The sequence below is a fragment of the Mus musculus genome, chromosome 2, assembly GCF_000001635.26.
Source record: "Mus musculus strain C57BL/6J chromosome 2, GRCm38.p6 C57BL/6J".
Taxonomy (NCBI): Eukaryota; Metazoa; Chordata; class Mammalia; order Rodentia; family Muridae; genus Mus; species Mus musculus.
Genome location: NC_000068.7, coordinates 140,242,185 through 140,267,857, shown reverse-complemented (window position 1 = coordinate 140,267,857; position 25,673 = coordinate 140,242,185). Strand labels below are relative to the sequence as shown.

The window sequence follows — 25,673 nt, the reverse complement described above, 5'->3', positions numbered from 1 at the left end:
CCATAGTGGCCCAATCAGAACTGAGAAGGCCTCACGCAGACAGCTGCTGGAAGGAAGGAACCTGAAAGAGCTGATAAAAATTGACACTATCACAAATTGAAATGCACTTAAGTCTGTGTCACCTTCCAAACACTATAGCTTGCCAGCACAAGCATCACACAGTGGACCACTCTTGTGACCACATTTGCCCGGGAACTGCAGCTCGCTGCCCCTGCCCAGCATCCTGAGAGTATAGTATCCCATGCTACCAGCCCAGGAAATGACAACAAAATCCGAACTGAAACACAGTTTCTACTGAGCATATATTGCTTTCACACCATCACGAATGTGAAAAATCATAGGTCAAACCATCTGGGAGCTTCCAATGTGGGCTTTGATTCGCACTTCCGGCTTGGTGCATCACATTGATGCACCGATTTAACTTATTTCTGTGGTTTCTATAAAAACTTTTGGATGGCATACTGTGTCTGTAGTGGATGGAGGCTGGGGCTCCCAATACGTCCATCTTGCTCTGTGATTAGACTTTCCCTCTTTATTCAGTATATCTTGACTTAAATATCTTGTTATATCAATCCTATTTTATTTTTGAAATATGACTGAAGATGCTCAATTTACAGGTGGGGAAATAGCTCAGTTTTAGAGCATCTGCTAATCACATGTGAGGCCCTGTGCTCAAGTCCCATAACACAGCAGAGGAAGAAGAATAGAAGGCTTAAAATATTAACAGGAATATTAATAGGAAACTATATTTACAAAAAGGAAAACATATATCAACCATGAATTTATAACATTGTTTAGTTTACTTGCTTTTGTTTTTGTTTTGTTTTGTTTGTTTTTGTTTGTTTTTTAAACAAGGTCTTTCTATGTAGCCCAGGATGGCCTGATGCTATGAGTCTCCTGCTTCAGCCTCCTGGGGTTACAGATGTGCACCACCATGCCTGACTTCAATGTTTTATTTCTAAGTCTTGTTCTAAAGTACAATAAAAATTATTAGAGATTCACAGACATCATGTAATCCTCCCAATACTGTAATATTTTCCAAATTCTCATAACTGTAACAAAAACACTTTGTTATAGTGTTATAAGTAAGCCAATAGTATAAATTATTATTAAAAACATACATACAATATCTCTTATCAATATAGGCCAAAATACTATGTGGTTGGAGAGATGGCTCAGTGGTTAGTACTTGTTCTTGCAAAAGACCAGGATTCGATTCCCAGAACCCACATTGCAGTTCACAGCCATCTCTAACTCCAGTTTCAGGGAATCCAATAGTTCTTTTCTGACTTCTGAGGGCACCAGGCACGTGTGGGGTGCACATAGATACATGCAGACAAAGCAATCACACACATAAAATAAGTATGTCCAAAAAATAAATATAGAGATAACAATTATGAAACAGATTGATTGATTCAGTTTTGTGTTTTCTTTTGCCCTTCAGGCATTAGGATTTTTATCTTCATATGGAATAGGAATGGAATATGACCAAGCCAAGGTAAAGTCAACACTATTTTTTTTCCCCTGGGACAAAATTTTACTTAAAAGGAACACTGGATACAATCTATTCTTAGAGAGGCTCACTATAGTGAGGTATTAAAAGAACCCACTAAACAGAGAAATTTAACAATCTGCCACAAACTGCTTAAAGCTTCATATGCCATGTTCTTTGCCAAAGGTATGTAATATCTACTTCATAGAATTTTAAGATGAAAAAAAAAATGGCGTACCATCTGCCGTGCCTTTATCCCACTCTCTACTCCCTGGTAACCCCCCAAATGGAAGCCATCGTAACAGAACAGATTGGAACTTGGGACATACTTTGGAGTGAGTGGCTCTCAGGTCATTACTGGGGTAGGAATGGAAAAAAACAGTGCTTGGTTTCAGTTCCAAACTTAGGAAACCTATGTCATTGTATTTCTTGTACCTTAGGCACTGATATATTATACCTTTGGAAGTGCTGGAGGAAGCATGATGTCCCAGATGATTCTGGTTGGTAAATAAAATATTCTTAGACAAAAATATATATAACTACAGAATTCTTTGAATATTAACACCCATGAATACTTGCTTTCTAGGGGTACAGATACTTGTCAGGAATTAACGTTCTGCAAAATTGTGAAGTTGCCCTAAATCATTACAAGAAAGTGGCAGATTATAGTGAGTACTTCTCATTATTCTTTTGGAGGGGGTGTTTGTTTGTTGATGGTTGTTTTTTTTTTTGTTTATTTGCTTTGGGTTTTGGTTTTCGGGAGAAACTATCATTGTGTACAGCTTTGCCTGGCCTGGAACTCTCCATGTAAACCAGGCAGGCATCAAGCTCACAGAGATGTGCCTGCTTCTATTTCCCAAGATTGAAGGTGTGTGCCACCACCCTCAGCATTCATAATCCATCTTAATATAAACAGAGCTGAACCTTACCTCAGTGATAGAACACTTGCCTAGCATTGACAAAAAATATGGGTTTGTTCAACCTCCCAACATTAGAAATAAAACAGACTTTTACCAAGCAGTTTTTAAAATATCAACAGCAGGTGGGAATGGGATATGGCTTGGCAGCTGAAGGGCTCGTTGTGCAAGCATGAAGAAGTAAGTTCAAACTCAAAATCCACATTCTAAAAAAAGGAGCCGGGCGTGGTGGCACATGTTTGTAATCTCAGCTCTGGGGAAGCAGACAGACTGATCCCTGGGCTTCCTGGGTAGCTAGCCTACTTACTCAGTGAGTTCTACAACAGCCATAGGCCTTGCATCAAAAGGCAAGATGGATAGCCTTTGAAGGAAGAAACCCAAGGTTGACTCCTGGACTCCATACTCACACATCTGCACACACAGGGATACACGCACACACACATACACACGTACACACACATACACACACGCTTACACTGTGTGCATGTGTACAGACATACACCTGCACTCATAAATCAATACCAGTTGGCATACACTTATCAAAATAGTGAATATATTACTAACATCTGATTAATGCAATATTTTTAATATAATCTAGAGTTTGAGCAGCCTTAATTATTTTTTAAAAGTTCTAAATGATTCTACATATCTCTTTAATTTTTAATATTTATCTCTAAACACTTCTGCTTTACTTATTGTTATAATATTTGTTCCTTTTTTTTCCAAGACAGGGTCTCACTGTGTAGCTCTGGCTTTCCTGGAACTCACTATGTAGACCAGGCTGGCCTCAAACTCACAGAGATCCATCTACCTCTGCCTCCTAAGTTCAGGAACTAAAGGTGTGTACCACTATGCCCTGCTATAATGATGGTTTCTTGAACTGATAAAGATTAAGCAAACTCCCCTAAGCCTAACGTATATAATGTTGGATGGCTTGATAAAAGTTCTTAGTGTGGGCATGGTAGTATGGGCCTGTAATCTGCATTTGGGACAGGGAATCAGAGGAAAGTCACTTCAAGTTTGAAGCTATCCAGAGCTAAATAAAGACATCCCATCTCAAAAAAGAAATACATGAAAATGAAAAAAAAATTATCCTAGCGAAACAAATAGAAGATACCCAGGAGGGGGTCAATCTATGGTTCAAACTGTCATTGTTCTACCGTGAAATTCTTGTCTACAAAAACAGAGCATGGGGCATTCTGCATTCTTAGGGGCTCAACTGAGTTGTATGTCTCATTGCATCTTACAAAATCACTCAGAGAGGTAACACACGGTTCTAGATAGAAGGAGGTCTAGTCATTAACTTCTACCTTCAGAAGAACATCTACACATGTGTCCCAGACATCGGGGAAAAGAAAGGGCTTGAAAAAAATTACTTTTGAGTTTCAGAGGCTATTTGACAGGATCATATCATATGTTTAATGATAATGGAATTGCTACATATCTATTTTCTACATTTTTTATTGTTTTTACTTGTTTTTGTACATATGGGTTTCAAACTGTACATTTTGTTAGGCGTATTCAAGCACATGCACTTTTGTATTTATCCTCAGTATCTACAAGGAATAACTGAGGAACCCTTATTCTTACACTGCAATGCCCATGCCAGAAAAAGTCAGCACAGAGGGGATTGTTGGGCATCCCTTTAAAACCTCTGCTCTCACCCCCTTGCCCACATCCTCAAGAGAATCTATGCTGATGATGTGTATATGAGTTTCAAAAGCAAGTACAGACCTTCTCCCACCTTTTTTTTTTAATATCCAAATAAACAAAACACAGCAAAGCTCTATTCCCATGGAGCCTCCTTGTCAGCAGTCTAGATGCCTGCACAACTTAAGCAGAATGAGTCTAACAGTGTCCCTCCGAGTTGACTGTTACTTCTTGCAGCCCGAGTATTCTATCTTCTGGTTTGTTTCCATTCACAGTTGCTGATAAATTGGAAAAAAGTGAAGGTATTCCCGTGGAAAAAGTGAGGCTAACCGAGAGACCTGAGAATCTGAGTTCCAACAGTGAGATTTTGGATTGGGACATATACCAATACTATAAATTTTTGGCAGAAAGAGGAGATGTTCAGATACAAGTAATGTACACAGAAAAGGCCTCATTCTTAGAAAATGCCAATTGCCAGAGAGCTGGCTCCTTCTAAGTGCCAGAAGGATTGACAGTGCCCTCCCTTGAATGTGAAGGGGAGGAGATGCCCTCTCCTCTCTGTCCCACTTCTGTTTTGTCCCCTTGCCACCTGAAGCTTTGGGGGCTCATTCAAGAGGTACTTGCCATAGGGATAGCAAAATGATGGTGATGGGGGGTGGGTGATTTTGCTTTTCTTCCTGAAAATTTCACTTTTTAAAAACCTAGGTTTTCATTATGGGGAGATAGTACCTCCAATGTTAGTATTCTGTGGGTGAATTCCTGAGCATCCAGAGTGTGAAGAAGACAGTACCTATGTGATCTTAGTGAGACAGACCATGGCCCCTTCATCTACGAACCTGGTTGTTAACAATATACTAGCCAGTGGCTTTCTAAGGAAGCCATATGCCTAGTAGCAACTGACCACCCAATAATAGACACAGAGTAAAGTAAGACTGGGATGTTTCCCCACCTTTTCCAAAGTAAGCCAATAACACCAGGCCAAAACAACGCGCACACTATAGTAAAATCAACAAATAAATGCTATTTCATTTAACCTAATATTGCTGCTAAAACCACTTTCAAAAATCATTTCTAGGTATCTCTTGGACAATTACATCTAATTGGGAGAAAGGGACTAGATCAAGATTACAGTGTAAGTTGATCCCAAACTTCAGTCCTATAGAGGAGAATAAAGGTGAGGGAAGCTGAGGGGCTAAGGGAAAACGGAAGAGGGGGAGGTGTGCATGTTGTGGGGAGCCCACAACTGCTGCTTTGGTCAGAGCTGCATCCTTGCTTCTGAGGGAAAGCAGCGTTCACCAGCAGGAGCACTTTTCATCCCTGCCTCCAAGTCCAAAGCAACTTCCAAGGGGCAATGAAGACAAGGAGTACCCCATCCCTGTGCAGACCCTGAACATGTCCTACTTCTATATTCTGTTTGTTAGGCTGGAGTTGAGCACAGAGAGCTCTTTCACACTTTGGTCTTGAACTTTTATCTTCCCCAAAGGCCAGTTGGAGAAGGTCCCCAGGGGAAATTTCTGCTAAGCAGTCTGAGGATCTAACTCATCCAGATCTCAGCAGCTGTGACTAGACCAGAAATGCTTTTTACTATAATTTAAATTAAGCATCCCTGTAATGTTTTAAAACATTTAATCGTTGTGCTTAATCTTACCTTATTGTGGTGAAGTTGGGGCCTAATTAACCCTCCAAATACATAGCAGAGGAAAAGGAATAAATAAACTTAACCTACACAGTACCGTCCTTGGTAAGATGCCAACATCATAGGCTAAGTTCTTGCTTAGATTCTGGTTGTGGTTTCAAGGTGCCAGTCACCACAGATCTAGGGAAACAGAGTTCTTTCTAAATAATTATGTTGCAGTTATTGCCATTTTATAGGAGCCATGTGCTCATTTTCTCAAAGGAATGCAAACTCTGTCTCAACATATAAACCTAACAGCTTATGGGATTGAAATCACCCCTTATAAGGTGGTTACATTAAAAGGGGGGATCTGTTATTATTTTCCATTTCTCTTAATATTGTTATTTTATGTATGTCATTACTGCTGTATTTTCCCCTTTATATGAGAGATGATAAACATTAGATAAATGTCAAAGTTAGCTTCATAAAGTAAGTAGTGATTTACATAAGCATACGCATCCCAGGACAGAGAAATGAAGGTTTCCGGGCTTTTAAAACCTAACTGTAAGCACTGTTTTAGCTCCTTAGATGGGAGTTCCGTATTCATAAGATTACGCTAATGTGCAATTTTAGCTTACAATAAATGTTAACCATAGGATGCATACTGTAACATGTTCTTATTTGTTATAAACAGAAACTTTGATTGGCTTAAAGATGACACAGCCTTTTTACAGAACCACCCACCCAACCCACCACATACACACACTCACATACACATACACACACACACACACACACACACACACACACACACACACACACACACAAGTAGTCTCAGTCAGCCACACACAGCATGAACACTTGAAGGGGGCTGGAGCCACCTCAAGCAAGTCAGATGACATGCACGCCCTCTGGGGTGCACTGAAGGATCCCCAAGGCTTTAGTGGCAACATCCAGGAATCAGGCATCATGAGGACCCATCTCGGGCTCTCCAGCAACACTGTTGTAGAGATTTTCTTAGGTGTGTTTTGTGAAAAGCCTGGTCTGGATAGATTAAGCCAATTGCTTCAAGTCCCACAACTGGAAAGTAATTTAGTTAAGCAGATGTTGAGGGCTGATGCAATGGCTCAGCAGCTAAAAGAACTTGTTGTTCTTACAAAAGACCCAGGTTCGGTTTCCATCACCCACATGGTGGCTTACAACCATCTTTATCTGCAGTTCTAAAGGCTCTGACACTCTCTTCTGGCCTCCTCCTGTTTGTGGTACAGGCATGCATGCAGGCAAAATACTCATACACATAAAGTAAAAATAAAACTTCAGAACTGAGGAAGCAAAACGTGAATGCAAGACTTCAGCATTGAACACCTGTGCTATTTTTAGTAAATATCTATTTTTGCACTAGTACCACAGTATGGCCTCTAAAATCTGCCCCCCCCTCCCACCCATTTTCAGAGCAAGAATACAAGAGGGCATGATCGTCTCTGTCCAGGTTCCTTCATCTCTGGCTTTCTAATCATTGGCTTCAGACTCATTTTTCTCATCCAGAGACTCCAAGAACATGGGTTTAATTCCAGAACCTTGGCAGCTGTCAGGCACTCTCTGGGACGTGTTTAGGCTAATCCTTTCTACAGCTTAGTCTAATGAAGCTGAATATGTGTGGAAGTTCATCCAAAACTCTGAAATCTTAAGTCTGACTGGCTTATGCTCCGTTAGCCATGGGGAAGAGGGAAGATGAAAAGGATACAAAGACCCAAGAGGCTGATACTGCAGCTTCTCCCATATTTGGCTTCTTATTCTTCAACTCTTGCCCCTGGGAGAGGATTTTTCTTGATTGCTCTAGTACTCCACAACATACACTTCTAGACCACTTATTCTCCTCTTAAGATACATAACTCCCTTCCCTCTGTTAGTCTTTATAGCTGTCTGTGACCACAATGGGAGATGTTCGTGTTTTTCTTAATCAATAGTTTGTCTTCTACTCAAATAGTGCCTGGCATATATGAAGTTCTCAATAAATATATATTAATGAATGGATGCTAATAGCCTACACATTGGACGATGCCTCTCAGCCTGAACTCCGCCACTTCAGCCAGTCTGAGGTTTCAGTCCACTGGAGAAATTATTACAAGGCTCATTTTAAATGTAATGCTCCAGTTTGCTGATCAGCAAATTAAAAATGAAAATGCCCAGGAATAACCATCCTGCCTTTCCCCATCACTGCTTGCTTTTTGATTGAATTAATTTCTCAGAATTTGTTATCACAGGGAACAATTTGGCCTCTCCCTGACCAACTTTGTAATTATTAAAAATTGTATATGTGCAATTCTTAATAACACTATCTTGAATTTTTCCACATACAAACTTTAATTTCATTTGCATTCTTAAAAATATAAAAGCTCAGAATGAATTGCATTAGGAAAACAGGGTGCTTAGATGCATATTATTAAAGTGAATGCAGCATAATTAAGTTAAAATTGGCAGAGAAATAGTATCAACCCTAAGGCAACTGCATTGTTCTCTCTGCTACCCAATATAGAGAAAGGGCTAATGTCCCATTTCAGGAGGCGCTACAGAGCCCTGGATAAAAGAAGTGCTCATAATTGTTGTCAGAATAATGCATTTCCTTCACATACACTCATTAAACTCATTTAGTCTGCTCATGGAAGTCTAATACTGATTGCATGACTTTAGATGTCATTAAATGAGATCAGATATTAATAGTACTTCCTTATAACAACAGTATGAGAATTTAGAAAGAAAAGCCATATAAACATCCATTAAGAAACAGTACAATCTATATTCTTATATCATTCTCTATCCATCTAACTATTTTGTCATTCTTTTTATCTCATCAGTGCTATTAACATTCATTATTTTTCAGCACCATTGTCAGGGGACAAAAGTAGGAATCACATTTTGTTTTAAAATATTGTTATTTATTCTTTGATCTTTCAATTATTTTCATTCCTTAATAGTGATTATAAATTCACAAAGTTATTCAGTGTGTCTTCACCATACCTACCTCTCACGCCCCACTTACTCTACCTGACCCCTAACACATCCCTCTCTTTCATCCCAATCTCTTCATTTAGGAATATACAGATATAAATTCTTCTACGAATAAATAAAACTAAGTCCAGTTAGTGGTACCTGCATGCACACGATGTGGAGCCAGCCACTGGAGTATCAGCAACCTACTAGCAGTCAAACCCTTATAAAAAGAAATTTGACTCTATATTCCCAAGCACCTTCAACTACCAATGGCTCTTCAATTAGGGATAGGGCTTTATAAACCCCCCCCCCGCCCCCATCCATGCTGTAATGATGAATGTCTTGATCTTATCCAGTTTTTGTGCGGGTAGCCACAGCTGCTGTGAATTCATACGTGAAACAGCCCTATCACTTCTAGAAGAAAGCATTTCACAGCATGCCTCCACGTCCTCGGACTCATACATTCTATCTCCTCTTCCATAATGTTCCTTGACCTAGTGGGGCTAGGAGAAGTAGGATAGAACTAAGCATTCACCAGTAACTTATTCTGAAGTCTCTGACCAATCATGAGTCTCTGTTTTAACTGTTATCACTGGGAGAAGGAGCTTCTCTGATCAAGGTTGACAACCACACTAATCTATGGGTATATAAACATAAGTACTTAGAAGACAGTTTGATAGCATAGGCATTTAGCAAAATTAAAGTTACAGGTTCTCTCCTAGAGTTTATGACCTACAGAGCAGTTGGCTTTGGGTCAAGTTTAAGAGTATCAGCCTTAGATTTTTTTTTCCTGTAGATCTGGCCTTAGATTCAATCAGAAAGGTATTGGTTCCCCGCAACAGTAATGCCACTATCTCACCAATGGGAACATCTTACTTGGCAGAGCATCATTATAGCAACAGATAAAACCACTGAAGTCTTTTTCACCTGGTGGGCTGTATAACCCCTTCTAGAAATAAGAAATCTAAGGGAGCATGAGTTTGTTCATTTATAAATGACTTATAATGGCTAATATACCAATAGGCACGTGGCAGATGTTAACCAAGTTTCCTGAGGACAAAAGAGATGGTGATACAATGAAGTTCAGCACAGATGCATCTGTACTTAGGTCCACAAGGAGAACTGACGTTGCCAGATGAAAGTACCTTTCAAAGAAGCTGACAACGTTTTACAGACCATTTTTATATAAAAGAGTCATCCATATTTTTCCCTAAACATTTTCTTCTCTTTGGGAGGGAACAGATCATCACCCACTAATTTAGTTAAGACCTTGTAAAGAACAGACGCATCATGTTCAAATGGGACACTGAAAACTTGCCTTTAAGTATCATTTCTGAGGTCTGTCACTTTAATTTCTCAAGAATTTCCTAGAAAGTCAAGATGAGGCCTAGAGGTTGGAGCAGTAAGAGATGAGGTTATTCTAGAATATTTAATCTTACTAATTAGAGAAATCAGAGGCTTTGCTGGTCTCCTTCATTTTGATTCAGAAGAAACTATTTTAACCTCTACATAAAAACATGATCTCAGCAAACAGCTGGGTGTGTCTGGCATTAGACTGACTTATAAACAAGAGAATTCTGCCAACTGTAGTACAAGCTGTCTCAAAACTAGTACATAGAAGTCTACTTTTCCAGATAATGGACTACAAATCTGTAGCTGAGATTCGTCTTTCTTGACAAAGCAACTTACCTACCTAGCTTTTCCAAATGTGAGAAGAAAAATACCTTTACATTCTAAACTACATATATATATATATATATATATGTGTGTGTGTGTGTGTGTGTGTGTATACATATATATGTATATATATTCACCCTATGTTTCAGAATACACATACATATATACATATATACATATACACACACATATGTACATATATGTACATACACATATATATACATACATACATACACACACACATATATGTACATGCACACACACACACACATTCTCCCACTCTTCAGGTTTATGGTTGAAATAACATTGGAAGAGTGCCTTGAACAAAGTGGTTATCTCACAGATACTTCACAGATATTTTTGAATGCACATTGAATGAATAAGATCTAGTACAAGAAGTCATTTTGTAGAATGTATTTGTGACTGGCAGTAATACTGCTCCTTTTCTCTCTTTTATTTCCTCGGTTCTTTTCAGAAGGCGTTATACTACTTTCTAAAGGCAGCAAAAGCCGGGAGTGCAAATGCCATGGCATTTATAGGAAAGGTACGTGCTTCTGCTTCATCAGGACTTGCTATTGCTTTCAAAGTCAAGAAGTGTGGGGACTGGGGAGATGTCTCAATTTATAAAATGCCTGCTGTCAAGCATGAGGACCTGAGCTCAGATCTCCAGCACACACACACACACACACACACACACACACACACCTTCCACAGAAAAACCCATCTTTTTATTCAGGTCTGTAACCCCAGGTAAAGACAGGCAGATCTTCAGAGCTCATTGGCTAGCTAGTCTAGCTAAATCAGTGAGTCCCAGATTTAGTGAGAGACCCTGCCTATAAATATAAGGTAGACAGACCAGTGAGATCACTCAGCAAGTGAGACATTTGCTAGGAAATACTGGCGAACTGATTTCAATCATCAGAAACCACATGATGGTGGAAGGAAAGAACCAATTCAACAAGACTGTCCTGCTGTGTCAAGTTTGCTGGCAATATTCTCCCAACACCCAAGCATGCATTCTCTCTCTTCTCTCTCTCTCTCTCTCTCTCTCTCTCTCTCTCTCTCTCAACTTGAGACACAGCTCAATGGCAGAGTGCTTCCCCAATATATACAAGGACCTAGGTTCAATGACTAGCACTACAAATAAATTAACAAATGAAATACACACACATGCACATACAGATTGACACACATGCATACCCATACATGCACACACACAGACACACAGACATATGCACACACACATGCACACACACACCCACACACACATGCACACACATATACACACACACATGCACACACATGCGCGCGCGTGCACGCGCACACACACACACACCCTGTCTAATGATTGAGTATTATGGGTAAATGCAGGGTAAGGTGTGACCACACTTAAAGAACTCATTTATGACACCAGCTAAAGAGGCACTTATTCGCTGTAGGCAGTGGCTGGTACTCTTGAGGTAAAAAGAAGAAGCCTATTAGAACACCAGCCTTTGTCTGAGACTCTCACAAAGTCTTATAATACACCTGGCCTGAACTCCTCTGCAGAGAATAGCTATGAGCCCATGAGTTTCCCTTAGGCCCAACAGTGACAGGCTGGCTGTCATCAGAGAATGATACAAACCCTCATCCAGTCAGGTGTCTTTCCTCTGGAATGAAAAACAGTTCTACCCCAGCCAAAATCAAAATCAGTCCTTATGGCCCATTTGATGGCATATTCTCTCCCATTAAAGAGACCACTCCCTGCCTTGGCTCCCTACAGCCAATTTGCATTAGTTACCATGGGAATGCATACCCTGCTTCCAGAAATGTCACATACTGTAATTTAGATGCGAGAACAGGAGAAAACACAAATAGGATCCATTTCTTTGTTCTGGGGCAATCTCTCTCTTCTCTCTCTCTCTCTCTCTCTCTCTCTCTCTCTCTCTCTCTCTCTCTCTTTCTCCTCTCATGTGTGTGTGTGTGTGTGTAGGTGACAGTTCCTTTTGCTTTCTTACTTGAAGTAAAACTAAAATAACATGTACTCCTTTAAAATGGAAAATTCAGTGGTAGTCATTATACTCCCAATACAGTAACAATCATTAGTGCTACTTAGTTTTAAAACATTTGCCTCGCTCTTAAGCGATTTTGCTATTTACGTCCTCGTTTTCATCTGTAGATGTATTTTGAAGGGAATGCTGCTGCACCACAAAATAACGCCACTGCCTTCAAATACTTCTCCATGGCGGCCAGCAAGGTACACCCTCAGCCCACTGCAGTAATCATGTAACATAAGTGGCTTCTATTTCAAGCAGACCCAAGAATCGATGCCCAAGAATTGGCTTCAAAGTCCTAAGCCCTTCTGAGAAGTATGTAAAGTGAGGACATGACCGTTCCAAGGGATGGGGGAGGGGAAGGTTTTTATTGTAGATATGAGGGATAGTATATCTAGAGTTATCTATCTGCAAGAGCCCAGAGCAGGGAGAAAGTAGGAGCTGAAACACGGCCAGCGTACTGAACTGGACCATGAGAGGGAGTTAGAGAGGAAGGCCAGGAAAGAAAGACAAAAGAAGGCCAAGGGGGAGCATGGAAGAACTCATAGGGTCTTATGGGAACGAGAATCTGGAGGAAGGAAGTCCATGAGCTGGAGAAGCTTAGGGCAGAGGTCTCAATGAGAAGAACTGAGAGGAGTGGAGACTTGGGCTCTGTAACAGATATTTTCAAAGCTTTGAGAGTCTGAAGGCCAGAGTGCACTTGGGTATGCTAACAGGCGCTGCAGTTACTCTTTTGTCCAGAGTTCCTTTTGGATTTCACAATAACCCTAGAAAGAACTTTTGTGTCTGAGGGAAATATATCATCATCAATAAAGCACTGAGCTGGAGCGTGGAGGGAGATGGCCTGTCTTCTGTCTTTTTGGTAAATGAAGAGGGCAGTGACTGGTGCCACCCCTGCTGGAGCCAGCGAGATGCTAAACATAAGCTCAGCTTCCCTCTGCCCTGATCAGCAGATGAAGCCATGACTTGGGAAGAGAAAATTAAGTGGTAGGGGCGGAGAGGACACTTTAATTACTAACTGCAGTGTGTTTAAGACAAATACAGTCTCCATCCAACTTTCCAGCACAGTTTATGTCGAGGCTGGAGCCCCAGCAGCCCAGACGTAAGGTTGTCAGGGCAGTACCCAAGGAAGGGAGTCGAAGACTATGACTCTAGCCTGAGAGTCATTCCTACAGCTTATTCCCAGTGTGCCCGAGGATGAGTTATGTAACTTTAAATGCCTCACTTTCCCTATCAGTAAGCTGGGGATGTGAGATTGCCTTGATGCTATAATGTTATAAAACGCTAAAACCCTGCCTGGCATATAATAGTTGCTGGGTATCAACTGTTGTCTTTTGTAGTTTATATGCACTGCCAAGGCAGAATGGCTTCAAGCTATGAGGAAATACAGAAAGCATGACAGTTGTATAGCATGTTCCATATGCATGCATTCAACTAACTACAGATCCAATGACAGTTGTATAGCATGTTCCATATGCATGCATTCAACTAACTATGGATCCAAAAATTGTAACTAGATACTTACATTTTCTTGCTGTTTCTTATTCTCCAAACCATATAATGATCATTTACATCACCTTGAGATATATTATATAGGGATGATTCAAAATATAGGGAATATGCATAGGCTATATGCAATGCTATATGATCATGGGTAAGAGGTTCATAATGTAAGGACTTCGGTATATTCGGAGGTCCTAAAGCCCGCTCCCCCATCCCACACCTAGGAACTGGGGACATGCATGCTCTATCTTCTGATGCTGAGATGCTGGGCATGGTAGAACACAGCTTTAATCCTAGCACTGAGGAAACAGAGGCAGGCAGATCACTACGAGCTTGTGCTATACAGGGCTACATGACGAGACCCAGTCTCAAAGAAAACAAACAAACTAACTAAGCAAAACCCAATAAGAAAATATCTTTGCTATAGACTCCGTGAAGCTGGTATTTATCAGGTCAAACTTAGTATACTATCTTTTCTACACAAGAAATGACCTCATCTGTACTGGCTTATTTTGTGTCGACTTGACACAAGCTAGAGTCATCAGAAAGAAAGAAGCCTCAGTCGAGGAAATGCCTCCACGGGACCCAGCTCTAAAGCTCCCCCTCAATTAATGATCAATGGGGGAAGGCCCAGCCCACTGTGGGTGGTGCCATCCTTGGGCTGGTGGACCTGGGTTCTATAAGAAAGCAAGTTAAGCAAACCAGGGGGAGAAAACCAATAAGCATCTCTCCCTCCATGGCCTCTGCATCAGCTCCTGCCTTCAGATCCCCACTCTGTTTAAGTTCCTGTACCGTCTTCATTCAGTGATGAACATCGACGTGTAAATGAAACCAAATAAACCCTTTTCTCCCCAACTTGCTTTCTGGTCATGGTATTTCGTTGCAACAATAGAACCCCAAGCTAAGACATCATCTAACACCTATTAGCCTAGTCTTGGAAAATGCCCAGATTAACTCTCTGGCAACCAGAGTAGGAAGCATTGGTTTTCTGTCACGTGATTTTATTCTGTAAACTGGCAACCAAGATACATTTGGATCAAGAATTATTTCAACTGTTCTTCATTTTCACAAGCTGCGCGCGCTGCCTTAGGAGCCTATTTAGAAAGGAAAAGCAGCCTGTGGCTAATGCTCTTGTGGTTAAATTACTGACAGGCTAGTCTTCAGCACCTCTTGCTTGGAATTTGTATGAAATTGTTGCTCAGAGAAACAGTTATCTGGAATACCATTAGGTTAGACAGACAAGGGTGGGGGTGGGATGAAAAGGAGGAAAAGGGGACGATCTCTTGTAATCTGGTAAGTAATACTGATTTGTTATCCCAAACGAATAATGCCAGACAGCTGGGTGTATAAATTAACTCTACTACCCAGGTACTTGAAGATTATGAGTAGCAGTGACCCAGGCTAGCTATATTTTTAACCTTAGCTTTTCTTCTTTATAAAGGAAGTCTAAAACTGCATTTAAAATAATTCTCAATGGTGTTGGGTGGGCACAGCCACATACTCCGTGCCCATTGCCTCAACAACTTGTTAGATTTCCCATATGCATCTCCGTTTTGCAACTTAAAAATAAAATACTGTTCTTAGGGTTGAGCTATCGCTAAATCAGTAGACTGCTTGCCTGCTTGCCTGGCATGCACAAACTGTGGGTTTACTCTTTAGCACTTCACAAAGCAGATGGATTCTAGTACTCCATAGGTGGAGGCAGTGGGTCAGGAGTTACATATCAAGTTCAAGGCTAACCTGGGCAACCTGTCTCCAAAGTTTGTGTGTGTGTGTGTGTGTGTGTGTGTGTGTGTGAGAGAGAGAGAGAGAGAGAGAGAGAGAGAGTGAGAGAGAGAGAGAGAGAGTGAGAGAGTGTGTGTGTGTGAGAGAGTGTGTGAGTGTGTGTGTGTGTGTGTGTGTGTGTGTGTGTGTGTGTGTGAAGTTTGCTTTAAGATTTTATTGGAACCAGGACATAAAAAATAGTTTACAAACTCTTTTGTCTTGTTAGCTAACATAGAGCACATCAGGCCCAACTGTATCTCCATACAATTATCACCCTTCCTTCCTTCCTTCCTTTCTCCCTTTAAACCTCATTCTAAGTCCTTCTCCTTCTAAGCAGGACTCAATCATTTTTCCCACCACAATGTTTCCCCACATTCTTTTGTTCACAAAATCCTTCCCTTTTGTTGAATTAGCATCTTACCCTCTACTCTGGGATTCTAGAGCTTTTTACCCTGTGGCTTCTTTTCTGCTGTCTGAAATCCCTGTCCCCTTGCCTTCAGGAGCACCAGGTCCTATATTGCTAAAGTTCATTAAGCATCGGATAAATGACCATGTGCTCACTATGGTGATGTCTCTCAACTAGGCAAGACCATGGAGCCCTCACATGGAAGTTGGATATTGGGAAGTTAGCTACACATATGTTTTGTTCTTCACAGAAAGTGCTTTTTAAAAACAGTAAATGTCTCATCAAACCACGAACAGTCAGCTCCTTCACATGGTTCGCTTTGCGGTAACAGGTCAGAGATGTGCCACTCTCAAACCTTGCCACCATGTTAGCATGTGACCCATCTGAGGTAGGAAAAAATAACTTTGCCTTTTTTTTTTTTGAAAATGGCAAGAGCTGACTGTGCAGAATTGCTGTTCTATGTGGCATCAACTGGGGCAGGGAAGCTAATCTGCAGCTACTGTTCCTAGACAGGGTAGACACCTCTGGTTGACCTCATTCTCCTCTACTCTATCACTGGTGTCATTGACTTGCCCCAGATAGAACTCAATGATAGATTAAAGTATGATGCTACCCAAATCCAGCTTGTCAGACCGGTGAGTTTGACTTATTATAATAGAACACGAGTAAGGGTGACTTAGAACCATGGTTCTCAATCTTCCTAACAATGCAATCCTTTAAGACAGTTCCTAACGCTGTGGTAACTCTCAACCATAAAATTATTTTCACTGCTACTTCATAACTGTAATTTTGCTACCATTATAAATCATAATATAAATATCTGATAGACAGGATGGTCTTGGGTGACCCCTGTGAAGGGGTTGTTCATGACCCACAAGTGGAGAAACACTGTCTTAGATGACCCCAAAGCAGCCACACCATTGGAAAGACTCAGTGCAGCATAGACAGTGGCTTCATCATAGCTTCATACTCTACACACTCCAGTGAGCTCACAAACCACAAGACAGTGTGCTACTGAGGCCGGATTCCATACAGTGGGGAGGAGGGTGTAAACGGAGGAGCTGGAATCTCAAACAGAGAGTCTGGTGGCATCAGTAGGCCAGATTATGAGGGTCTCTTGCTAAAAGCCACAGTGATAATAATGGCTTTCACAGTGAAAGGATGCATCCAGAAACTCCTTACATCACCAGCACAGAGCATGGAGATGCCAGAGTGGGCAAACCCTGTCTTAAGATTCTAAATATGTGCTCCAAGCTTAATACCATTGAGTTATCCAGTGAAAGAAGGAAAGGCTGGCTGTTATAATCCTCTCCCTTCTTCCATCCTCTCTTTCCCTCTCCTTTCATATTTTCAACATTTAAAAGATGCGTCCTAGATAGTAGACATACTAGATTTTTCCACATCCACTGCAGTTGGTCTTATTTCCAGACTGGAGTAGCTATTGATTGCCAGAAATCACAGGTAGATGTAAAAGAACAGAGAAGAAAAGACCCAGGCGTACCTTGGTTATAGAATGTTTGTGTAGTTCACAGCCTCAGGATTAATGTCCAGTACAAAACAAACAGCAAGGCCATTTGTGTCACTTGTTTAATATTGATGGAATATCCCAAGGATTCTTTATAAGTCCTTTGAAATGCACAGGCATTTGAGCTGGTGTTTGAAATATGCCTTCTCTACTCCTGTGCTCTTCCCTGGTCACGGGGGCATGATCTGGCAGCATCCACAAGAACTAAATTTAGGCTGTTAGGAGACACTGGAGAACCTTCTATCAGAATTTAGCTTCCTGAGGAAACTCTGTAAGTCGATAAAACAGATTGACTGACAGATCTGCTAAACAAAAGCCAAGTAGCCAAGGCCTGACTCCTTACACAGCCACCAGAGGGCAAAAGACATGAGGGGCTCTGGTCAGAAAGTCACCAGAGGTGTGTGTGTGTGTGTGTGTGTGTGTGTGTGTGTGTGTGTGTGTGTGTGCGTGCGTGTGTATTGTGTGCACATGCACACGTGCGTGCACATAAAGATCAAAGAACAATTTTCAAAAATCTGTGGATTCCATATGTTCCAGGGCTGGAACTCAAGTGGTTCTACTTGCACACCAAACAGTTTTACCCAGTGATCCATCTGGCGTGTGAAGAAGTCATTTTAAGGCTCATTCTTCATCCTGGACTAAGACACTAAGTACTGAGATACCAGATCATGTGCTAGTTGAGCATTGCCCTCCCCTTACTGAAAGCACCCCATTTTAGAGTAAAGAAATGCTAGTTTAGCATCAGGTAGATATTGGTAATGTTATGAGCTGTTGAATTTAAATAAATATATACTACATATCTTAACAAACATAATATATACAAATAATAATGAATTATTACTCTTAGCAGTGGTGGCACTGAAATCCAATGTCCCAAATTGTTATTTGGACATTGATGTCAACACCCTTTGGCCAAATTAGGTAACAATTGTCTGACTAGAACTTCCCATTCTAGAAAACACATCCATCCTTTGAGTCTTGGTTCAATATCAATAGCATAATATTTTGATTCTCCCAAGTTCCTAGCATGAACCAAGCAGTCAAGTCCCCTTTTATCTGTCCACCACATTCTCAGCTTATTTACTCCAGGATTTACTATATTTAGCATGACTAGGAAATTAGACCCACCTAACTGGGCATAGTGCTGCTGACTTATCATCCTAGCAGTTGGGAGACTGAAACAGGATGCTTGTAGGTTTGAGTACAGCAGGGGTACTTGGTTAGACTTCCAAAACAAACAAACAAAAACAAGTTTAAAATGGAGGGAGAGAGAGAGAGGGTTAGAAGGAGGGAGGGAGGGCTGGAGGGAGGGAGGGAGGGGAAAGAAAGGTGACCCAGTTCTTTGATGTGGCTCAGATCCCAGGAAGTCTGTACAATAAAAGGCATAGGTTACCTCTTCCTCCTCCCATTGCCTCTTATGGAATCACTCACAAAGCAAGCACTAAGTGCTGAATGAGAGACTGAATTAACCATCCGACGCCCATTTCCTTCTTTTCTTTTCTTTTCTAGTCAGAGGGAGTTATAAAGGTGTGAATGGGTACTAAATAGGCCAGAAGACTTTGCCATCTGCCTGACTGATGGCTTTGGCCATTTCTTTCTGGGTACATTTGAAATATTTGAAGGCTTTGTAGTAATTTTCCTTATCACCGATTTTCCAAATTCTTCTAGGGCAACGCAATTGGCCTTCATGGACTTGGTCTCCTTTACTTCCATGGAAAAGGTGTTCCTGTGGTATGTTCAATAAGCTGAGCATCCCTTCAACTTATTGCCAGCATTTGTGGGGTTAAAATTAACAGCCATGCATTAATGTATAGGAATTAGTTGTTATTGCTTAGCTAGTCAAACTAGTACATCTGACAGAGAGTTAACTGAGTCAGTAAAATCTCTGTCAAAGAGAGGAGCAAAGCTGTGACAAGAATAGGAAATGAAGTTGTGTCTGAGGTCACGGGGTCAAACTAGCTTTGGAAACAGTTGCCTCCTGAGAATTTTATTGCTAGAGAAATTTATCTTCTTAGCTTAATATGTCTTTTGAGTGACCTCCCCCCATCTAACAAAACCAACTATTAATACAGACTATAAATAATCATTTATAATTGAATAATTATTTTTTAGAGAATCTAACATAATAATGAAAATGTTATATTTCTGGTGCTATTTTAACAAGCCTATAGGACACTGACTGTACTCTTAAGCTGGAAAGTGGTTGTTACCATGGAGTTATACACATAGCTTTGAGTAATACAGTGTAATTATCTTGCAGAATTATGGTGAAGCACTTAAATACTTCCAGAAAGCTGCGGAGAAGGGATGGCCTAATGCACAGTTCCAGCTGGGCTTCATGTACTACTGTAGGTACCACAAACACGGCTTCCTTATTTAGAATGATGTATGCGCTAGTAAGTCATCTCTTATCACAAACATAAAAGGTTGGTCTGAGTAGCTTAAAAGAACATTAGGGCATCAGTTTAAAGAGAGCTTTAAAGAAACCTAAAGACTTGGACATAGGTTGAACGAAAGAATAGGGGAATAGAATCAGGATGCCCACTTTTGAGAAGCTGTGCTTTGAGGTTAGCCAGCATAAACATCCAGGAAAAAAAAAAGCTGAGGAGACAAGATTTGAAACATAAACATATAGGTATAAATTACAAGTAGTTGAACTTGAAAAGGAAAAAGAATGTGAGAGGAAAAAGAGATGTGGCTATACTCAAATCTGATGATCTTTTTTGGGACATCTTGACAGGATAAGCTAAAGAAGAGTGCCCATAAAGGGGCCGGGGGGGGGGCGTAGTTTGGAAGGGGAGGAGGGGCTAAGAGAGATCCCAAAGGGCAGAAAAGATAGAACTTTTCAGATAGAGTAAATGAGTAAGAGTGTATTCAGTTTTCTGATAATGCAGCACATTGTCTGGTGATAACAGTATTAGTGGAGGAGGAGAGTTGGGGGAGGGGCAGAGGGAAGAGGAAGAGCAAGTGTAAAGGGGCGAGGGAGAGAAGAGAAGGAAGAGAGGGAATGAGGAGGGGAAGAAGGAGAAGTGACTCCATACCCTTATTGTTTGGTCAATATTGTTTGGAGAGTCTTGATGATGGTATTGTACTTACTGGAATGGGTTAGGGTGTGAGTGCAAAGTGAGAAAGTCAAGAGTCAAAATGTTATTTCCAAATGTGTGCCTCTGTGAGGAAGACGGAGCCGAAGGGAACAAACTCCAAGAAGGAATTGTTATAAAAATAATAAGAGACATGATGATATTCAGAACAGATAAGAGGGGGTTGTGGGGAAGGTCAGAGGCATTAGGATCCCACTGATCCCGGGAGGCAGAGGCTTCGTGGTCTTAATAAACAAGTGGGATTTCCCATCCTGCAGCAATGGAGGGGGTGAAAGATGAGGCGCATAAGCTTAAGGTAAGGTGGTGAGGAGGGAGGTGAGCGAGGAAAGACTAGGTGGGGCTGTCCTCAACTATTTCCCCAGCAAAAATACTGCCGCCTTAGAGCAGTAGCGAGGTCGTTAGGATGAGGGGCCTCAGACAGTGATGAATGTTTGCAATAATTCCTGTGTGGGGTTGAAAAGAGGGAGTGGGCAGGACGAATCACAGAGAACTGACAAGCCCTCACCAAGTCCTTCATACCAGAGATAGAGCCAGGGCAACAGCCAACTCTATCAAGTAAGTCACATCCAGTCAAGAAGTCTGTTGATGTTTTCCACTGTGGTCCAAGAAGAGGACCTGTTTTGTACTGTTTGTGTTTGACATTTTCTAATTCACACCCAAGTCCTCAGTTTAGAATCTGTCCAATTCTTCAATTATACTATTATTATTATCATCATTATTATTATCATTATTATTCAATCATACTCTTCTGTAGGGAAGAGTAATAGTAATGGCTTTGCCCATTTTACTCCCTTAACATATAGATACCCCACAGCTTACAGCTGAGCACACTGAATCATATCAAGGCCACGCATTCTAAAACTACATAGTCAAGCTGGAATTCAATTTCAAGCAATCTGCCTCCAGTCTTTTTGCTCTTTTTAATTTTTTTTAAAATTTACTTATTTACTTATGTATTTAGACATAGGGTTTCACTATGTAGTCCGAGCTGGCCTTGGACTGACCACCCTCTTTCCGTAGTCTCCAGAGTGCTATGATTGCAGGTGTGTGCCACTATGCCAGGCTAAGTTCTTGCTTAATTCTTGTGTGGCACTGCTGTTAAAAGCCATGAGATTTTAGAGCTGGAAGATATAAATCCAATCCATGGAAAGCCCCTTCCTTTTCACAAGTGAAGTCCCTAGATGTGAATCACTTGGAAAGAGATATAACTGAGCCAAGAATCTCTCCTGCCAGGGATCTACTGACTCTGTCCAGCATCAAATGCCTTTCCTTATTCCAATTCTGAGCTTAGACAGAGCTGTTCTTCCTGGCCCTCTATTTGCCTACTCTGTGTTTGTGGATGGTAGAGCTCTGTGTGTGTGTGTGTGTGTGTGTGTGTGTGTGTGTGTGTGTGTTCACTTGTGTGTAACAATAATGGTAAGATCTCAGAGTAGTTCTCATGGTCATGCATTACCTCATCTCCCATGTCCATGAAACCAAACAGCCCTTTCTTCTTAATTTCCTGAATGGGTAAAGATTCGTAGAGTAACTCAGCCACTTTCCCCCACAACAGTGAATCTGAAGCAGTTTGTCTCACGCCTTGGTGGTCTCTTCTCATCCTGTTCAGACTAGTGGATATCACTATGACCATTATATCCATAAAGCATTATTTTTAGAAAATGAGTAGCTAAAAAGAATCTTCATTTTCAGCTGGCTCTGGAGTATGGAAGGATTATAAGCTTGCCTTCAAATACTTTTACTTGGCATCTCAGAGTGGGCAGCCTCTTGCCATTTATTATCTAGCCGAGATGTACGCAACTGGCACTGGAGTGCTGAGATCATGCAGAACGGCCGTGGAGGTAAACAGGGGTGGCTTTCCTTGCTCTTCCATTGGGCACAGAAGAGGTTGGTGCCTTTGTTTTGGAGCTTTTTATGGCAGTTAGCAGTGAACACCACCATTTGACAGGAGGAAAAACAGTAGCATAACTTTAAATTGGGGAAGAGAAGGCTAGAAATGACTCTTTCCTCTCTTGAGTTTGCCTCTGAATTCAGTCAAGAAGCTCTGTTTCAACCTTCACTGGAATGGCAGGGGCAATCTGGCACTACTGGTGAGAATGGGAGTTGCTACTTGGGAGACTGGAAGAAAGGCTGGATTTAGCATAGAAAAAGCATAGCTCACTTCTTCCCAGAAAACAGGGTTCTTAGGTTTTTGATGATTCAGATGACAATTGAGAAAGTGGCTTGGTTCTTTCGGCCTGAGCCAGTAATTTACTTTTCAAAAGAATGCTTTTAGGACCTTAATGCCCTTCATTGATTTATTAAATATGTCCACTGCACCAGTATAAATACCTCTGCGTTGCAATCTGGTCCCTCTGAAACTCGTTTCAAAAGCTGCCAGCTAATAATCTATCTTTAGATTTGCTCCTTTGCCAACTTCCTAATGAATTATGTATGGCTAACCTCTTCTGGTTACATAAGGGCTACTCAGCTAAGCTGACATTTGTCCCCATGGAGCTGTGCATACCTCAATCCCCGTTTTTGTCACCTGTACCCTCCAGCTCTGACTCCCCTTCCTCCTCCTTTCCACATCTCTGTAGCCCTGTCCATGCCAAGCCACAGTGCCTTTAAAATGACAAGATCAACAAGGAAGCCCTCCAAATTGATAGTCTTATCCTATCGAATGACCTCCAAGCCAGGAAAGTTTATTATACAAATTAAAAGGATCCTGGGAACGATTTGCTAAAGACAAAACTATCCCTGAGAATCTGCGTGCCTATAAATGTTTTAATTCTTCACCCTAAATAACTTTCGAAAGTCAGGCAGTTTTAGATAAAAAAAAGAAAAAGTTCTTGCCTGCCTGGCCATCAGAAGCTGAAGTCCACAGGGCAGTATGTGGGATGACGCTAACTAACCTCTGTGATTTCTCTTCCCGTCTTCAGCTTTACAAAGGTGTCTGTGAACTAGGCCACTGGGCTGAGAAATTCCTAACGGCCTATTTCGCCTATAAGGATGGGGACATAGACTCTTCTCTTATTCAGTATGCATTGCTTGCCGAAATGGGATATGAAGTAGCTCAAAGCAATTCAGCATTCATTTTGGAATCTAGTAAGATAAGATCTTTGCAATTCCCCAACCCTACATATTCATATATGCATACCCCATCCTCATTTAAGCCTTTTTTAATGGAATGCCCCCCCCATTTTCTTTTTCTTTTAGAAAAAGCTAAAATTCTGGGGAAAGAGAAGTTGTATCCAATGGCACTTCTGCTATGGAACCGAGCCGCCATTCAAGGTATAAAACAGATCAAAATAGGCATGTAGCTGGACCCTGCCCATGTCGACTCATCTGATTTGCTTCAGTTGCAGTCTTGGAACAGAGTCAGAGCTCTGGTCAAGGTGTCAAGCAGCGGGCACTTCAAATTATACTGCTGTTAGAGGTCAATTCTGAGAATTTGGCTTTTTTTTTTTTGTCATTATTCTCAAAATTCCTTAGTTTAGCAAGCCCTAAGAATTTCTGTCTCCATGGTACCAGAACTGTTGTTTGACTCATGATAATCTAACTCAAGAAAACAATTTTCTAAGCCTCGCCTTTCATCATTCAGTTGTTGGCTTGTTTACTGAGCTAATCTAAGATGTGACCTGTGTATACAGGCAAAATACAGGCAAAATTAATTTTGCACCGACGACATTTAACTTCTCATCTAAAATAAGCCACTGATGAGGACAAGACACCTCAAATCTTTAACCATCAATATGTTGGGATTTTGGAAAAAGCGAGCGTAAATAAGTGGGAAGATACTTTCTTGGCATTCTCAAGGCATCCCCACTCACTGGTCTCACATGTGGTAAGGAATGTAAACTGTCACTGCCTGGAACAGCATTGGCAGGTGGCATTTGAATCACCATGTCCCTTCCAATTTTCCCCCTAAAATTATAGTATTAAAATCAGGGAGATGTTACACAGCTGTCGCGGCTGGCATTTGGATGTGCGAGGGACTCTTGCAGTAAGAGAGCAATTTTATTTCCAATTAGGTTTCTTGAAATCATCTCCTGATAAGGCTGAATCATCCCTTTTAACAGGAAGTAATAGGATAAAAAACCGATTCTCAGCTGATGCTAATACGAGGCAGAGGGGGTAAAAACCCTCCATGGTGCCTTCGCAGCCCCAGCTGAGCTGGTAATACAGCAGCGAGCCATCAATGAAATTTTAGTGAGAAATTCTATGTTTTTGAAAATGCAATAAAGACCTTATTTGGTGTGAGAAAACAACAACAAGCAATCTCTCAGCCATGGCAAATCAGCTCAATTGCAACAAACACACGTTTATTTCAAGCCAGGAAATGGCGTGGAGATTGGAACAAAGAAAATTTGAAAATGAGGAGACATTAATATTAAACAGAACACACACACACACACACACACACACACACACACACACACACACACGTTAGGTTGCTGAAAATAATCATGTGTCACCAAAGGTCAGATGTGCCCATTCTCAAAGCTATAGCTGCTTGCTGAGTGGCTCACAAGAGGTAGGAAATCTAATGATGAAAACTTCCAATTAGTCACGAATGCTTCTTTTAGCAGCTGCCTCAAGTGAAGAGGGTACCGAGCCATCGGGGCTCAGGCACCACCGTGCATCTATGGAATTGAAATAGAAATCTCTCTAGTCAACCAATCCATCCAGGAGCCTGTCAGATTTGCCACATGCAATTAGGATACCATGACTCTGAGGACAGGCTCACCCACTGCTCTCTATTCTCAGAGGCTTGGGGGTTCCTCCTCTTAACTGCAAAGTTTAAGAACACACAACTGTCCTATCCCTTTGTGACTATGGCCAAGAGGAAGTATTGGGTTCAGGGTGACAGCTTTGAACAAGATTGGAGATGGAGTGGGTTTCTCTTTGGGGCATCATGACTCTCCTGGCCTCTGTAATTACCCTTGCTTGAGTACCATTCCTATCAGCCCTTGCTTCCACTCATCTAGACATTTTGTATGGATTACATAGGAAGCTAACT

General features: G+C 41.2%; 1 protein-coding gene across 6 annotated transcripts in view; it reads left to right on the top strand.

Annotated features, from left to right (window-relative positions):
* The window catches only part of Sel1l2 (sel-1 suppressor of lin-12-like 2 (C. elegans)), a 160,112-nt gene that overhangs the window by 121,853 nt on the left and 12,586 nt on the right, over positions 1 to 25,673 (top strand). For 4 of the 6 annotated variants that reach the window (XM_017317771.1, XM_030250523.1, NM_001033296.2 and 1 more), the window contains 12 exons: positions 1,445 to 1,498; positions 1,933 to 1,992; positions 2,079 to 2,160; positions 4,335 to 4,489; positions 5,135 to 5,191; positions 10,818 to 10,886; positions 12,501 to 12,578; positions 19,242 to 19,304; positions 19,834 to 19,921; positions 22,364 to 22,512; positions 23,593 to 23,758; positions 23,870 to 23,944. In XM_017317771.1, coding sequence (XP_017173260.1) covers positions 1,445 to 1,498; positions 1,933 to 1,992; positions 2,079 to 2,160; positions 4,335 to 4,489; positions 5,135 to 5,191; positions 10,818 to 10,886; positions 12,501 to 12,578; positions 19,242 to 19,304; positions 19,834 to 19,921; positions 22,364 to 22,512; positions 23,593 to 23,758; positions 23,870 to 23,944 — 1,096 coding nt within the window. The remainder of the gene's footprint in view (positions 1 to 1,444; positions 1,499 to 1,932; positions 1,993 to 2,078; positions 2,161 to 4,334; positions 4,490 to 5,134; positions 5,192 to 10,817; positions 10,887 to 12,500; positions 12,579 to 19,241; positions 19,305 to 19,833; positions 19,922 to 22,363; positions 22,513 to 23,592; positions 23,759 to 23,869; positions 23,945 to 25,673) is intronic. The other 2 variants (XM_030250524.1, XM_030250525.1) reach the window with 2 other exon arrangements.